This window comes from Cinclus cinclus, chromosome 11 (genome assembly GCF_963662255.1).
Source record: "Cinclus cinclus chromosome 11, bCinCin1.1, whole genome shotgun sequence".
NCBI lineage: Eukaryota > Metazoa > Chordata > Aves > Passeriformes > Cinclidae > Cinclus > Cinclus cinclus.
Window position 1 is genome coordinate 19,052,594 of NC_085056.1, and position 18,150 is coordinate 19,070,743.

An 18,150-nucleotide genomic window follows, 5' to 3' on the forward strand; every position below is an offset into this window, starting at 1 on the left:
AAGAGAGCAGCACATGGCCAGGTTAACACACTTTTGTGAGCAGGGGCACCCACAGGAGAGTGACAGAGTTTATTCACTATCCCCTTGCTCAGAACCACTCTGTCAGCGATTATTTTCAAGTCATTCAGTATTTGACCCAAACAAATGGATTTAGTGGGAATTCACACCAGCAAAACAGAGAAAACCAAGATCCTGCTCTAATGCTACTGAAGGTAATGTCACATCCACAAAGCCAAGAAAACAGAACCAGCCACAGCAGAAAAGCCCTTGGTTGTCTCAGCTCAGCCAAGTCCATATTTAATTTACCAAATCACTGCTAGACTTCTCCCACCTGGTTAGAAATCCCTTGCTACCAAAGGTTTCCAATCCAGGGACACACACAGACAGGAGCCTCAAATTCCTGGCATTAGAATTTGGGACATGCACGAACTGTGTGTCAACAGTACCTGGCCCAGCCAGGGAGCCCACTCAGGGCTGGCCCTACCTGATGACCCCTGGGACAATGCCAGCACAGAGGGAGACTGAGAAAGAGCAGCAGGACTGCCCAGCCCAGCCCAGCAGCTTCACTCCTGGCACGCCTGGGGACAGGTTTGTGCCACGACCACCAGAACAAAAGGGTATTTCCCATGCCTGGGAAGGGCCACAAGCTCTCCACAGACCACAGGAAATATGATCCAAGGCAGCTGAAGCATCTAAACATGCACAACTGTCAAACTGCATTTAGGAATGGCTTTCTGGTTCTCTTTATTTTAACTTTGAAATTTTCTCTTTTTTTTTTCAAGTGACCACATTAAAGGAAGAAAACATCTTGTTTTCTCTTTCCAGGAGTTCTGAGGTGTCAGCAATGAAACAGTTCACCAAATAAATAAATGTTTGGATGGCTGGGAAACAATGAAAGTCCCTAGCAGTTCTTCCCCAATAGCCACCTACTTTCCCAAAAACTATAAATACATTCTGAACTGAAACAAGTTTTGTGCAGCCAAATTCCTAAAAGAACAATATTCCACATGAGACTTGACCTCTTGTGACCTATTAAATTCCTCCTGGTTGTCCATTTGATCCACTCCCTATTTCAGGGCAGCCTCTGATACTAACATTCTTTACAGTTGCACACCTCCCCACATTCCCAAACACACACATTAACCCCAAATGCACTTCACTGCTGCTGCCTGCAATTAAACACTTCACAATTAAGGCTGGAGTTGGGGAACATGATAAAGTATTTGTGCTGTTATTCCAGCCCCATCATAGCCCCCTTTCAAAGTCTTGGTTTCTCATCCCTGGCACCTGAGGAATTCAAATCTCTCCTGGATAGCTCAGCCCCACAAAGCCCATCGGGGGTCCCTGAGCCCACCTGCACCATCAGGGGCTCCAGGGCAGCTCAGCCCTGCTGGGCAGCACCAACCCCACCAGCCCAAGATGGTTTTTTGGCCAGGTCAGGCAGAGCTGCAGCAGGAGGGTGGGACAGTGGCTCTTGTGCCCCATCCCAGCCCCAGCAAACAGAGGCTCAAACCCCACTGCCTACAGGTTTTCATGCAAAGCCTGCCAATAAGAAGTTTCCCAGCATCTCAAATTTGGAAATAGGTGTCACTGGCAATAAATCCTCACCCCATCTTCCCCCAGCTCAGTCCCCCTGTGCAAGCCCTTCCACCTTGATGTGCACAGTAGTTCTCAGCTGAGCGTTACATGAGTGTTTGTGCTCTGGGATGCTGGGGCTTTTTCCTTCATGAGTCATAGGCCTTTGCTTAAAAGTCTGCTGGAATGCATAAATGTGACATTAGAGATTTAGTAAAAACTGCTCCAAAAAACAAGGAATGAAGTTTCAGACAACATGAAATACTCCAGCTGGAAGAGATGCATGACTTGCTTGGCCACTTTTTTGTACTCAGTCTCAGCACAGTCACAAGCAAAGCTATCCTGACAGGGAGCTAAAACAACTCAGTGAGGTTAAGAAGAAGAGATAACACATACCCCAGAATGGAACTATCTGCTCCAATGTAGGAAAAAAAAAAAAAAAAAAAAAAAAAAAAAAGGAAATCCACTTCCAGAGACAGCACCACACAGGCACACTGAAAAATTGCCCACAAATCCAGCCAAACACCACACTTAGTGGTTGATCGTTAGCACATTTGCTAATTTTGTTCAGAGCTGAAGGCTAATAAGCCAGCAGGAATCCTGCTGCCAGCCTCAGGAGCTGTCACACCTCTGGAGCAGCTCCAAGCAATGCCACATCACAGCCCCAGGTATCATGGTCCTGTCAGGACTTGAACCTTTCAGGCAGCTGAACAGAGCCCTCCAAAGGCAGCCTTTCCAAGCTCCTAATCAACCTTACATGCACATTCCTGAATCCCATCCTTCTGGCTGCTTCAGTTTTGCCCGATTTCACACATCCCCATCCCTGTCACAGAGGAGGCACTTTGTCCAGGATGGGCACAAAAATCCACCACATCATACTCTAAGACACTCAGTTTCTCCAGCCAGAGAACATGAAATTATTTTGGACACAACCAACCAGACTCTGCCAATGTGCTGTGAAGTGCTGTCCTGAGATATTTGGGACATATGATGTAGGCAAGAGACCAAGCCTGGAGCTTATTAAATGTCTGCATAAATGTTCTGATCTTAGTAAAACTATTTGGCTTATCACTGTTAGTTTAGTTTTGTTCCATTGCTGAAGAATCCTGTTATATACCTGAAAACTGCTTTGCCAAGTTCGGGGCATTTTTAAAAAAATTATTTTAGCATTTTAAAGACAAAATCACTTTAGGATTAGGCAAATTCTCTTCCTTTGAGAGAGTCTTCTAAGTACCCAATATCCACACAGCTAAGAGACATTTACATCCTAATTTCCTAACTGTGGATATTAAGGATTTCAGCCTAGACCTGCTGCCATGGAGCCATCAGTGGTAACACACAAACTTGTACCATTTACACATTTTAGATGTAATAATGATACAAGTTGTGTATCAGGGATGTGTTCCACTGAAAAACATCAACTTCAACCAAATTCTAAAGCCAGTTGCTTTGACAGTTACCTGCTGTTCCTTCACAGCAGGGTACCATTTCTATTCTGCAAACTACAGTGTCCACTGCACCCATTAAAGTCATTAAACTGGGATTTCCTCCCACTACACACACCACGATGTATGACCCTCCAGTGAGTGAGTGGACCTCAAATGGGACATTCACACCCAAAAAAATCTTTGTGGAAGATCCAACACAGAGGTGAGGCAGACAACTGCCAATACAAGTTCAACTCTTGTTCTACAGAACCATTCTTGATTTTAAGTCTTGCTTAGGACCCACCTGAGTGAGAGAGCAGAGCTGACTGGGTTGGGGTTTTTTTGGGGGGGGGAGGGGCTGGGCAAAGGGGGAAGATTGTGTTTAAAAGCCTGATGTTGCTTCTGGGACTTATCCTTGAGGAAAGCAACACAGCCTTGGCCTGGAGGTTGTGACAACCCTAAAAGCTGAGCAGAAGCAAAGAATAGCAATTCGGTGTTTCTCACAGCATTCCCACCCCAAAGCAAACTGCAGCACAGGCTCCACTCAGCCCCTGCCAACCTTCCCTCCCCTGGCCAGCCTGGGTCCAAAGCCTGGCTGGGCACACACAGGAACCTCTGCCAGGCCCTGGGGCAGCAGGGGAGGGTCAGAGACCAGGTAACAGCACAGCAGAGCCTGTGCCTGCACCACCTCCTCCTGCAGATACAAACTGGAACTCACCTTGGTACCTCTAATCAAACACCTGGCAGCTCTTTAGAAGAATGTTTTTCTGCTTTCCCTTTTCCAGAGTAAAAGCACGTGCAATAAAAAGAAACAAACAAAAAAAACCACATTTGCTATGAAACAATTCCCCATCCACAGTCAAGTGTCATGCAACTGAAGATAAGAAAAGGTTATTCATCCATAACACAGGCTTCTGTCCAAGTTACAGCCATCCAAATTCCCATTTCATGTTAATTGTACACGTTACATGTACCTAGTGCTTCATAAAATAAAACCATACATATTCCACAGCTCTCCCCCACTGTTCTTACATCACTTCCCAACTTCAAGAAGAGCCATAAGGATGTGCATGGCTAGCAGGGATTGCAAGAAGCCATCTCAGGAGCATCCCTCAAAGCACATTTCATGTCACAGACAAGACTCCTTTTTCCCCAGCTCTGTAGACTTGTGTTATCCCATGGTTTTTTCATGTCAATTCCTTCTACTTTCTCTCCCCCCACTTTCCTTCTCCTCCTCCTTCCCTTCGGATGATGCTCCAGCTACAGACTTCATCACTCCTCACCATGATTTCCTTGCCCCATCCAGGGGACAGGCTCCTGGCAGTCCTGAGCCACAAGGATGCTGCTACTGCCCAGGTACCCCAGCACCTCCCACTGCAGCTCCTCCTGCACCTGCCCCCATGAACACACACCTCCCTTGCCTGGCCCCTTCTTGAGGGTTTTCTTACTCTTCGGAGAGGGATCAGAAAAGCCTGACCACTCTCAAGTTAGTTTCAGCAATACATTTTCCAGCTGCAATAGGGAGATTAGAAAAGAACAGAACTCTGTTTGAACACTTTAGGAGACTCCATTATATAAGTTTATGTCTATTTAAGTGTTTGCCTATCAAAGGCAATTTCTTCCCACAACAGTCTCAACTGCAAGTGCTGAGGCACAACAGCTGCTTACCAACACTGAATGCATTTCTAAGCCCAGCAAAAGAGAAATATAAAGTAATTAACAGACAATAAATCTTTGCTTATCCCCCCCAAACAATATGATGTATTGATCATTACCTCTACTTTGATGGCAACAGGAAAGATCTAATATTTCAAAAGATACAAAGAAAACTTCAGGAACTCCCAAGACTGAAAACACTCCATAGCAAATCTCACAAGTGTTCTGGTCACCAACTGCAAGCTCACCTAAACTTCATTCAAATTTCATCTCTATGCAACACAGCTTTTAGAGACTCACCACTGTTACCTGTCTTAATTTTGATCTCACTGGCATAAACACCCTTCCATCACATCAACCTGCACACACAGAACAAGCGCAAACACACAGCTCTGAGTTCACGAGCATATTGCAGGACTCAAATCCAGATTTACAGGGATGACTATGCACATAAATGGCAAAGAGGGCCTGGATGTATCTAGAAGTTTATTTCCCTTCACCTGATCCTTCCTTTCCTCACTTACCAGGCCAAAGGCTTTTTAACACCATGTTATCAGCACCGTTCCTTGGTGGTGCTCTAAAGAACATGTTCTGGTAATGCTGGATGGCTTTCTGGAAAAAGAGAGAGCTCTCCAAAGTCAAGGCTACTAACCAGGGCAGGCACGGGCTGTGCTAGCCTCAGGAGTGCATTATTAACACCATCCAGATTTGTGTCTCATTCTGAGACATCATGCTCCCCCTGGCAAAGCTCCTTCAGTCCCCAGGAATTCAGGCCCCCGCTTTGACCTGCAGGGTGAAGATGATGCCTATGGAAAGCAGGGAAGATGGCAGCTCTGTGACAGGATCACTTGTTCTCACTGAGCAGCACCACACGTGGTGTGAACTCACTCTGTTCTGCATCTCAGGGTGAGAGGCAGGTGAGGTGGCAGCCAGGGGTGGGGAAGGCTCTGGATGTGCAGAGATGGGGAAAAGCACCTTCAGAAAGGGCACTCCCTGTCCAAGGGGAGCCGAAGGACAGCAGAAGAGCTGCAGACCTGCTGGTCTCTCTGGCCTTTGCACGGGCAGGCATCCGCACTCCCCACCTCCCCAGGATCAGGTGCCTCTTGCAGCTCTGGCAGAGGACAATGCGACAATTAAGTCACTTCTCGTGCTGGATTCCAGCACTGTGGCCAAGATGAGCAGAACCCTTGTTGGGGGATGGCTGCAGCACAGCAGGGCTGCCAGCAGTGTGTGACTGCTGCCTGCACCCCTCCACCCACCCTCCTGCCGCTGCTGACAGAGCACCAGCACAGAGATTGCTTCAGAAACAGCAGCCAAATCAAACTGCTCAACGCGGACCTTTCCCTGCCTGGCAGCTGACAAGCCACAGGTTTACAGTCAGTCCCACAAGGATGCACGGCTGGGATGGGTGTGCCAAAACACAGCTTCAACCTTACGCTTTTTTTTCCAACATGTAGACATCAGACTGAAGTATTCAGTAAAGAAAACAGAATTTAAGACAACACCTGAGCTCATGACTTTCCAACACCCACAAATGTCCTGTTGACACCTCAGGATGAACATTCAATTTTAAAAAAAAACATTTGTGAAACAACTTTCACCTCAACTTATACCAATGTTCAGCTCAAAAGTGTTATGAAAAATCAGTGAAAGTACTTTTTATTACCTTACTTCTCAGCATCTGTCACTAAACCAAGCACATTTACTGAACTGTCAGTACCTTGACAGGGTGTCTCAGGGTTAAAGGAGGAAGAGGTTTGGGTAGGGAATGCACAGGAAGCAGCTACAAGGGAACAAAGTCTCACAGCTTTACCCAATTCAGCTGCTGCCAAAGGAAGGGTCTCAGCTTTCTGGAGCTCTCTTGGGTCAGCTCCAGCCATCCCTTTCACAAGGATGAGTTGGAGCAGCTCACCAATCCAGCCCCAGCCAACCCTCCCTCTTCTCCCTCCTTCTCTGCAGGCTTTGTTTTCCTCAGATCAGTGAGTGCAGACGACTGCAAGGTGTTGGTGGGAGCACTTGGGAGTGGAATAGTGCTGTCCCTCACCTGTGCAACCAGGCAGATGCAGAGCCTTCCTTTGCCAGCACTGGCATCTTTACTCAGATTAAACCAAGTGTAGGCATCTTTCTTTTCTCTGCAGATGCACTGAAGCCTGGGAGAAGGAAGGGGAGGATGGAGAAACTGAAGCAGTGAAAGCAAAGCTCCCAGCACAGCACTGCTTGGACAGACAGCTGTGAGTCCACTGGACCTGAGAGTTTGCACCCTGCTTGGCTTGGCTCCCCCAGAGCCTCTCTGGAGATCAGACCCTGCACTTCTCCCCCATTTGTGTTTATCTGTCCCAGACTACGGGTCCCTCCTGAAGCAGAGCAGGGAGGTGTGGGAAAGCAGCCAGGGCCTGCCTGTACCAGCACCCTTGGCACAACACTCACACAAACTGACCCACAACCAGGGTAGGGCTGTTCCCTCCCCAAGCAGAGCTGGCTTGTCCCTTGACTTCAGTTTCAAAATAGCACACTGCTCAATCTTTAATTTTACTGGGGATGTGGGGAGCAGACAACAACAACATAATGACAGGACACAGAGCACAGTAAATACCTGCCGTCCTCATATCAGCATTTACTCATTAGACAATCGAGCTCACCTAATTAAGAAGCAGTAAAGCATCTCCTCTGTTCCCTCTACCTTGTTGGACCTGTTGGCTCAACAGCTCTGCTCTCCACAGGCACCAAAGAACACTCACCACTGCCTCTGGAGTGTGCCAGACACCAGTGCTAGCTAAGCAGACACTCCACAGCTGCAGCACGTACAAACTGCAATTAAAGTAAATGCATTTTCCTTGCTTCTTTTTATTAACTTGTTTAAGACACTCTTGGGTAAGTTGAACTAAAACCAGACTTCTCCCTGTTCTGTTCTCACTCTCCTTGACTCTGACCCAAAACCCTGTGGTCAGCCCTGCCATCCTCTCATGCACTGGGCTCAGCCAAAACTCAGTATTCACCTACATGGATCATCTGAACCAAAAATGTGGGATCAAATCCACCAGAATTTATCAAAACCTCAACAACTCAGAGAAATCAACTTTCTCTTTCAAAGCACCCCAGTTTTCTGTGTTTTGTCTGCTTCCAGGGTGGAAGTCACAGTAGTGATCCTTCATGCTGCCACAGCAGGAGCCTCCAGAGCAGCCCAGAGGCTTCCCAGGCACAGGCTCACTGCTCATCCTGCATCTCCTGAGGTTTGGGCCTGCTGCAACACCTCACTATGGAGCACACCTGCAAGCAGGGGCACTTGAAAGAGCCAAACTCAGATAAATAAGAAAATCTATCCACAACACAGATTCCCCACATTTGCTCCTGGAGCCTCTGATCGCACACCCAGTCTTCCCAGGCTACTGGAAGCACCTCCCAGAGGCTCAGGACAGATAACGTGCTTCTTACTCTTATATTTTATTCCTCAGTCTCTCACTGTATACCATGGAAATGCTGAAGGCAACATTTCCTGTAGTTCATGTGTTACAAGCCCTACGCAGCTCATGCACATCCTCAGAAGGGAACCAGAAGTGCCCCCAGCAGGATCCGTCAGCTGCTGAGGAGCATCTGCCAGTGCCAACACTGCAAAGGATGCAGCAGGTGATCCATCAGCTTCCTTATGAGCCCTAGACGGATGAAGGCAGGCAGTAAGCACTGCATTCAGCTCCCTTTGTCTGGGCACAAAAGCCCGGAGAAACTCTGCCACTGCAGTTTATGGAAAGGTTTTCCTGGTAGAGAGGTTGCTGCTCACTTAGCTACCTCCACTGACCGGCCCAGGTCTCTCTCCCAGACGAGTGAAGGCAGCCCTGTAACTCCTTCCTTCCCTGCAGAGCACACCAATGCAGCGCCAAAAGCACTCTCCGAGCCTGGCGATTGAACGGACGGACCAAGGTACCGCAAGGCTCCATCCTCAGGCGAAGTCAGCCTCTGCCCACCCCGGCAGCACACAGAGCACGGAGACGGCCGTTCCCTCAAAGGCTCGGGGTGGGGCTGGCTCACCCGCAGCCCTCACCTTTCCAGGCCCGTTCCTCCCTCTCCTGCGGGAGCCCTCGCTCGCTCTCGTTCGGGCAGGGAGCGAAGGAGCCGCTCCCGAGCGCTGCCGGCTCTCCTCGGTCCCCAGCGCACGGGAAGCCAGGGCAGGACTTGCACGCTCCAAAACCAAACTTCCACAGGTGGTTTTAGCCTTTGCCATCCCGTACAAAATAAGAAAGGCGGGGGAGCCTAATCCTAACCAGTGTTATGTTATAGTGCGGCTATAAAACACGTGCACTCATCCGCATTTCGAGAGGTCGCTTCCATAAAGATGACAAGAATTCAGATGACCAACAGGCCGATTCGTCCTCAGCAAGGGCCGAGGGCTCCTCTCCTCCAAACTCCCCTCTGGTCCCAGGGATGTCCCCGTGCGCCGAGCAGACCGTGCGAGGCCTCGCGGGGCGGGAACAACGCTGGGCTCCCACAGGCACTCTGAACCAGCGCAAAGATTTCACGGAACCACGCACTAAGAACTGCTCCAGCAGCCGTATTCATCATCTACAAAAGTTACCACAGACTGAGAGCAGGATCACAAACAGCACAGCCCCTGGAATGCTGGAGGTGAGCAGAGAAGCATCAGCAGCCCGTGCGGAAGGGAGACAAACGAGAGTCACTGCAAGCCCCGACTGCACAAACAGCTCTCGCCACACTTCAGACAAGTCTCCCATCCGCACGTGGAAAGGGAAGCGCCACACATCCCGGCAAACCGCGTTAGGAAGAGACGGGAAAGAGTTCACATACCGGGACTGAACTCTGGTGCAAGCGCTTCGGACACCAGACGGTGTCTGTGGCCATGCGAGACTTCAGCAGGCACCGCACACCCGCCTTCTCTGACTCGGCAGGCCCCGCACACCGCCGCCCTCCAGCCGCCCGCTCCCCCCGCCCCACTCACCGAAGTACTCCTTCTTCATGTGCATCTCCAGCTCCTTCTCCAGCTCCAGCGTCAGCGCCTCCAGCCGCCTCTCCGCCTGGCTGGGGCCGCTCTCCCGGCACGGCGTCACCTGGTAGGGCAGCTTGAATTTGGGAGCCGAAGCGGAGCTTTTGGTCGGGCTGTAGGCGTAGTGGGGCGGCGGCTCGGGGGCGACGGCCGGGTGCTGCTGGTCGTGCCGCGGCGGGGACTGGGCATGGATGCGGTGGTACACGTCCCCCAGCTCGGGCACGGCGCCGTCCTCCTGCAGGCCGGGCCCCAGCAGGGACGAGCGGGGAGACGGCAGCTGCAGCTCGGGGTAGGCGCTCATGGAGCCGCGGGAACTCCGCGAGCTCTGGCTGGAGATGCTGGAGCGGGGGCTGACCACGGCGGGGCCGGCCGAGCCGCGGCCCTCGGGGCCGCAGAGGCTGGAGCGGGGGCTGGCCAGGGCGAGGCCGGCGCCGCCCGCCCCCTCGGGCTCGGCGCTGCCCGGCGGGCCGTACCTGGAGTCCGAGTAGCTGGAGCGGGGGCTGGCGGTGCAGGAGTACTGGCTGGCGGTGCTGGAGCGGGGGCTGGCGTGGCGCTGGTCGTAGCCCATGCTGATGCCGCTGGTGCGGTTGCTGCTGGGCTTGCTGCCGCCGCCGTCGTAGCCGGTGAGGCTGGCGCGGGGGCTGGAGTGTTTGCTGGTGTCGCTGGCCGTGCTGGCGTAGCTGGAGCGGGGGCTGAGGGCGGCTCCGTCGTACTGCACCAGGCTGGCGCGGGGGCTGCCGTACTTGTCTTGCCCGGGCACCACCAGGCTGGAGCGGGGGCTGGAGAACTTCTCGTAGGGCAGCGCGACCGCGCCGCCCAGGCTGGAGCGCGGGCTGGAGAACTTGCCGTGCTCGGCGGCGGGGCCCGGCGAGGCGGCGGCCAGGCTGGCCCGAGGGCTGGCGGCGCCGAACTTGCCGTCCGGACCGCCGGGCGCCCGCCCGCCGCCTTTGGCCACGTAGCCGCCCTCGTAGGCGCTGCCCGGGGCGTAGCGGTAGCCCTCGGCCGAGTAGCGCTTGCCCTTGTCGGTGAAGCCGCTGTAGCAGGGCAGCGCCACCTCGGAGCGGGTGCACAGCCCCTCCTCGCAGCACGGCGGGCCCGCGGGCGGCTCGGCGGCGGCGCGGCCGTTGGCGCGGAGCGGGGCGGCTTTGCCGCAGGGGGCGGCGGCGGGGAAGCCTTCGGCGGGCGGCGGCGGCGCGGCGGTGCCGTTCATCTTCCGGCCCCGCTGCTCCGCCGTCATGTGGGCGGCGATGACCCGCTTGGTCTCCTCCAGGTCGGGGTGCAGCGCCAGGTCCCGGCGGCCGCCCCGGCCGAACGGACCCTCCGGGCAGGGCTCGTACAGGGACAGGTCCTCCATGAACTTGGTGGCCTTCAGTGCCATGTCCTCCTCGTACTTCTCCATGCTCGGCCGAAGCCCGGCGGCGCGGGGCGGGGGAGGACGGTGAACTCTCTGCTAAATCGCAGCCCGGAGCGGAGAAAGAAGAGAGGTGGGGGGGAAAAAAAAAAAAAAAAAAAAAGGCAGCCAAAAAGATTTTTTAAAAAAACCCCAAATTCCACCAACACATAAAGCACCCCAAAAGAAAGCCCCTTCCCGCGGTCCTGGCGGGGCAGCGGCGAGACGCGGCTCCTTGTCCGGAGAGCTGCGAGGCGGCGGCCGGGCTCGGGGCGGTCACCCGGGCGGCATCCCGCGCCGCGGCTCGGGGCTCGGTGCGGCCGGGCTGCCCGGCGGAGCGCGGCCGGCGCAGACGAGGCGCCCCTGTGTCACTTTCCAGCCTTAAATAAGTTGCTCGGTCCAGTCAATGGCGCGCTGCGCGGAGGAATTTGCGCTCGGCGGGTCCCGGCCCCCGCCGCCCCCGGCGGCCGCCCCACGGCGGGGCCGCTGCCCTCCCGCACCCCCGGGCGGGGGCGAAGGCGGCGGCCGGCCCGGAGGGGCTCTGCGGAGCGGCGAGCGCAGCGCGGGGCGCGGAGAGGCAGGGACTCCTTTGTGTGGGGCAGGAATGCGAGGAAGGAGACTGGGCGCTGCGTCCCGCTGGAATGTAGTTAATGCCGGAGCCAAACAATGATTTTCCCCGAGTCAGTCAGGGAGAGGGCGGCCGCGGCGCTGCTCGGCGGCGGGGTCGGCAGCTCCCTCCTCGGCTGGGGCCGGCCGAGCCCGGCTCGGGGCCGGCGGCGGGCGGTGCCGCGGCGGCGGCGGGGCTGTCACCGCGCCGGGGTGCCCGCGGGGGGCTCGGGGTCCCGGCCCGGGGGGGCTCCCCCGCCCGCGCCCCTCGCTGGAACTCGCCGGCGGCACCCGGGGCTCTCCCGCACGAACACCGGTATCGCTGCGGGGGCCGCGGATCGGAAGCAATCCCGCACCTGTGCGGCGTCCCCAGCGCTGGCCAGGTGCCTCCGCTGAAAAGACTTGGTGTTTGTAGCACGGCAGCTGAGGGTTGTTGCCAGTTATTTATTAAGTCTTAAAAAAAAAAAAAAAAAAAAGAGGGAAAAAAAAGGCAGCACTAAGACATATGATAAACATATTGTGGCCTAAAGCAATCTGTGAGCTGACGGGAGTGTAAAAAAGCAGCTACTGTGTGTGTAACTGCAAGAGCTTCATCTGTTGATCAGTGACGAACACCCCGGCGCCGCTTGCTATTCACATCTGTGTGCTCACGGGAAAGAGTGTCTGAAAACAACCCCTCAAAAGGACAACTGAACCAAGACCCAGATACTAAACCATAACCTACAGTTCTTTTATTTATTTATTTGTAAATGAGCTGCAGCTCCCTGATAATCCTTTGCTTTGATGGCAGAAATGCTGACAAAGTACTAACAACAGATATCCGATGGGTGTCCTTATGCTGCTGGGTGCTGAGCACACTGTGAGGGAAGAAATAGGACTCAGGTTTGAGCTATAGGCACTCTTCTGTGCCAAGAAGGTTTTTATTCTGTTATCAGACCTTATTAAACGTTAAAAGCAACTGTGAACTAAAAAATGTCCCCAGCAGTAGAGGGCAATAGATTGGCAGTTTTCTTGTGTGTGCAGGGGTGGCAGGGGGAAAAAAAATCCAATAAACCATGTAAATGTGCAGAGCAAGACCTGAAAAACAAATCTGTGAGGCATGACAGAGGTAGTCCATGTCCACGTGGACATACATAAGCAAACACCACAATTCTTGGGGGTCAATGACTCTTTTCTATATTCACATCTTTCATTACACTTTTTGCCCATTTCTTAAACAAGCTTTTACCATGTGTGGTACCTGTGGAACGAGTCACATTTCAGCTGTAGCCTGCAGGTGTGTGAAGGTTGAAGGCACCTTTGCAGCCATGTGTCCTGGTGCAGTCCCTCGCTGCTTCTGCTCAGCACTAGAAGCAAACTCTGCCCAGCAAATGTGCCCTGGCTGTGAGGGGATCAAAGCAGCAACTCAAGCCCCTGTCGCATTCCAGCCACGGACTTGGGTAAAGTTGTCAGCACAGACACAAACTGCTGTCAGCCGCATCACATGGACACATCCCTTCCAAGAACAAAGAGAGGTTCCTCCCATAGAGCACATGGGGACCACCTCTAACTTGAGGCTTCATCTGCCCTACCTGGGGTGAAGTTTGTTTGTGGCAGTGGGCATCTCATGGCCTGCTGCCCTCAACTCTACTGCTGCAGGGTTCTTTCAACCATTTCTGGGGCCCATACAAAGCTGTTCTCTCCTGTTTCTGACTTAGCACCACTTAGTGTCAGTTTTTGTAAGGTTATCTTCCTGAGAAACTGGGAGAGGCTCATGGACAGCTTGGAATGTTGGTCCGTCAGAGCACATGTCAAGAAAACATATTCTGTTTTAAGGGTGTCTTGTTTTGGTTTCACTGTTTGTTTGTGGGGTTTGTTGGTTGTGTTGTTCGTTTGTTTTTTATTTAACCTTACAACATTACATAGCTTTATTATGAATCTGGCAGACTGGGTGGGACATGCTGAGAAGACCTGCCCGTGTGCTCATGCAAGAAAGCACTTTGGGCAGGTATCCTTACAGCAGGAATTGCCGAGCTGAAGCCAAAGCTTACACTTATAGCAACAGTGTCCTCCTTCTGTAGCTCTGTCCTTCTGAGCCACAATCTGCCCTTGCTCTGCCTTTTGAGGCTGCTCAGTTCTGTGCTGCTTCTGCTGCCAGCAGGTTTCTGCACTAAATCTATTGGTACCTCAGTTATGAAAGCATGGGCTTTGTTGGGCATGAACTCCTGGGAAAAACATACTGGGGAGTCTAAGGAAACAGCCCATTTTAGTAAGCAGTGTGGTTCAAATGGTAAAAATCACTTACTTTTATTGTTAGAAACATTCTGATTGATAAGTAACATCCTGGTACTGTGTTCCTATCTGAGCCCTGCTGCAGGGACAATGCTCCTGGCCCACCAGGGAGTTGTACTTCTGTCGCACACTTGAAGAAGTTCACATTTATCCACAGTGTTATCCCAGGTGTGGGCCATACAGGTGTAATAAATATGCTTTCAGTGGTACACAGGACACACAACAATGCTGCATTGCTCACAGAGGACCATTTTTACCAGGCTGTGGAAACAAAAAGAGTGGAGTTAAAGATGCTGTTGCTGTACTAAGTAGACCTATCATTCTCCTCACTGTTAGATACATGAAAATCCAAACCTCTGGGTAGTTACAGCTTGACAATCCTGATGTGGTTTTCGCCCTACCTAATTTTCAAAATACTTGCTTAATTATAACAACCAACAGTAGCATGTATATACTGCAAAAAGACTGACACTTCTGCAACTAAGAGCACAAGAGCTGTGGGAATGTTATTAAAGCTGAACTTCATTTCATGGTTTGGTGTGGTTACCCTTACACCAGATTTTAAGTTATCTCAGTCAATCAGATATTAAGGAAAGCCAGCTGCTTCTGTTAAATAAACTCAATTGTCTAAGTCTTAAAGGGAGCAGAATAGCCAGGTGGAGTTATTGATCTGTGAGTATCAACTGGCTGGGCCTCCCAGGCAGAGCATTCCTGTTCCTTGTAATGGCCAGTGGCTACAGGGGAGCCCAGCCCGAGCCAGCAGCCAGGCTGCTCTGCTGCTTTGCTGGGTTTTGCTTCCCCGAGCTGCAAACAGTTTATTGCCAACAAAGCAGGGAATCTGTCAGTGTAAGAACTCCCCGTGGAAACTTTAGCTCAGGTGAAGACAATGGCAAAAACCCCATGACTTGTGTTGTGGTGTGTGTGTTATATCAGATCTGACACAATGCAGGAGAGAGTTCTTTGTCTCACTTCATCAGCTGAACGATTTGAAGCTGCTCTGCAGATTTGCCTACTGAACTGCATGCTACCTGCTTTTTTGCAATTTATTTCTTTGTCTCCAGCATTAAGAAATCAATTAAATTATACCTTGACATCCACAGGGTAACTGTTTTCTACTTTTAAAATTGATCGGTTTCTTGGTAAGGAACACAAATTATTATTCTTTTATCTCTGGTCTGTTTTAAGACTGATGAAAAAAACAAAAAACAAACCCAAACAAACTCAAAACCCCAAAAGAGCTGTGTAAAATTAATTCAAAAATAGTACTAAGAAGTGTTTATATTTTGGGATGGGAGACTGAAGCTTTGATTTTCTTAGAAGTGGTAGCTGTATTGGATTTATATTGCTTTGTTTTGCATATTTGGATCCTGTAAGTTAATTTGTGTCATAATATTTTTAAGTATAAGCAAAAATTTTGGAATACGAAGTTTGGATATTAGTATGTGTTTGGACTTGGGCGATTCGTTTGCAAATCACTCTGTTCTGACCTGTTTTTTTAAAATTCTCACTTGCAGTTGATCGCGGCTTCTAAAAACTGCAGTTCTAGAGTGTGTTTTAGGGCACCATCTTCTGGCAGACAGAACACACTGTATATGAATGGCTGCCCTCACTAGGCACAACTATTTAAAATATTTCTGACTAACACCACCACTCTGCAGGCTTACAGGTCATTTCTCATTCTAAATCTGCAATAAAACACTATTTAACATTTTTTACATTCTTCTTATCCACTGCAACTGCAGCTATTCACAGTGCTGCACAAACATAGCTCGGGACAGACCCTGTAAAATTCCAGTCACAACAGGCGCTTTGTGAACGTGCTGGGGTAGACAGACAACATCTGTCCAAGCACTTATGATTAATGCACCATATATGTATCTTATTTCTTTTATAGCTTCATCTTCCACTTCTCTTACATATTTCAGATAATGACACTTCTGTCCAGCGTGGTTTATGGGCTCACACTTTGGAGGCCGCACAGGGCACTGGCCATAATTCCTTGCACTCACAGGACACAGTCACTACATATTCCAATGCAATCGGTTAGCAACTACTACATTTGCATAAATCCATCGTTTACTTGGTCAGCTCTGTTAGCAGTGCACCCACTTAGTACTTTTAAGGAGGTCTGAAGTTACACAGCTTCTGGTTTCAGAGACTTGGAGGAGCTACAATTTCTCTTGCTATGATAAAATGGAAGTCCTGATTACAACACTGCAAATCTTCACCCAGCAAAGGAATCAGAGAGCGTTAGTGCACTGAATAAAGAACAGAAACACTGCACGAGGGTCAGGCTGCCAGACACATGGCCCCCTGTGCTCTGGTGGTGAAAAGTATGAGCCTGACTGTATGGGCCTCTCCATACTCATTAAAGAAATGAGGCAGGCTACCAGCACTGACCTCCTGACCTGGCAACACAGCACACTTGAACTGTGATGAGAATGATCATTTCACAAGGAAAAGGACATTGGTTTGTTGAGAACACCAGTTACATTTACATTTCATTGCATTTTAGAGGTATTACCGAGGTATCACAGGTTAACTGAAAGCAATGAACAAATTTGCAAGGATAGAGCTGTTCCACAAGTGTAACTAATGAAGTCTGGTCTCTGTATTCTGCATCCTCTGCACTCTCCAGCTTGTAGCTCCTCTCCAAATCCCCAGTAGTGCTGCAGTCCAGTGAGCCCTGTGTCCCACAAAGCCCTGACCCTGCACTTACCCAGCAGTAAAAGCATCAGTCCCACACCTCCAAAGCCAAAGTGCTACCACAGAAGCTTCTGGGGGTCTGTCTCTTCTCCAGCATTGCAAGGTTGGAATTGCTTAATGCTTGCAGGTATCTTCAAGTGTTGGTGAAGAGGACTGGCAGAGCAATTTCATCAGTTTCTCTTTTGAAAATTGTCCTGCAAAGTTCTAACATTTTCTCATGAAAGAGTCTGCTAATGGGAGAGATAAAGATAACACATATCTAAGCAGCAGTTCTCTTCTTTTAATATAACAAGCTATCAAGCTACATCTACAAGTACACGTAATTACTTCATCTTGCTCCTCCCCTAAAAGCATCAAGGCTTCCAAATCAAAGCATTGCCTCTCCCTCATGTACATTTGTCTGCAGGTATAAGCTCCCTGTAGTCATTCTGCTTAGGCACCAGCCCAGAAACAGTCTCAGGTAAGCAAAAACCAGGTAACTGATGTGTGTAGAATTTGCTATATTGTCCTGATCCTAGTTCCTGCTTTTTTGCACATTCTGTATTTTTGATGCACAAAATGGAGGGCTTTTTGTCCTTCTAGCTGCAAAGAAAAATGTCTCTACCACAGAAACAGAGCAACACCAAATCAATTTCCCTTAATTCTGTGTTTATTCAGTTTTCTAATCCAAATTTAAAATTCTGGGGCAGTAGAAGTAAGGTTCGAAGCAAATATCAGTGGTATCTACAGACTGAATACAAGCTGATTTTATCTTCTGAAGTCTAATAAATGGTTAGCAAGAAGTCTTTGTTGTAAAGGTCAGAACTTGAAATGGCACATCTATCTGCTCCCAGCTGTCAGAGGCAAGAGGCCAGGGAAGGATGCACCTCTCTCTGTGGAGTATTCTCTGTGGAATGGTTTCATAAAGCAAAGCTAAAATGTCACACAGAAACACCACAAACACTAAATGGTCATCTACAAGTTGCAGTGGCTCTTTAGGAAATGGGCTGGCACAGGGCTGTCTGTCACCAGGGCCCCAGAATTCTTTCTGCTGAATGGTTATCATTTGCCTCATAAAGGTGATTCTCTGGATTCTTTGGGAATTCCTTCACCCTCCATCAGAACAGCTTAATGAATCTCTGGTTAACTGCTGTCAATCATCAGCAGTCAATATTCCTTTTCATGCTCTCCTGCAGAAAAGGGATATTGAACTGAAAGCATGCAGACACTAAGTACATTCTGTAATAGTCTGTATTTTCTTGTCCATACATGGCACTTGAATTCACTAAGTAAATTAAAAATGCAAGCATCAAAAATTATCTCTATAAAAGCAGCCAGAAAAGCTTATCTGTGTTAGAAAATTTTGAATGAGTGTAAACAACTTGAGAACCCTGTGTGACAGCAGTGCCAATTTGTATCACTGCAAATAGCAATTTGTAGACTGATTTAATGAGCTGGCTCCAAAATCCTTACTGCACAGAGCCTATATTAAGGTTGCTGAGCCAAAGCATGGGGAAGAATTTCTCCTCCATTTTAACATTTAGATC

The 18,150-nt window shown here is 50.2% G+C and overlaps 1 protein-coding gene across 1 annotated transcript in view; it reads right to left on the bottom strand.

The window, feature by feature from the left end:
* WTIP (WT1 interacting protein) overlaps positions 1-11,633 on the bottom strand; it is an 81,630-nt gene extending 69,997 nt beyond the window's left edge. The window contains exon 1 of the mRNA XM_062499966.1: positions 9,607-11,633. Within this exon, the coding sequence (XP_062355950.1) occupies positions 9,607-11,050 (1,444 nt within the window). The 5' untranslated portion in view covers positions 11,051-11,633. The remainder of the gene's footprint in view (positions 1-9,606) is intronic.
* Between the last annotated feature and the right edge of the window lie 6,517 nt (positions 11,634-18,150).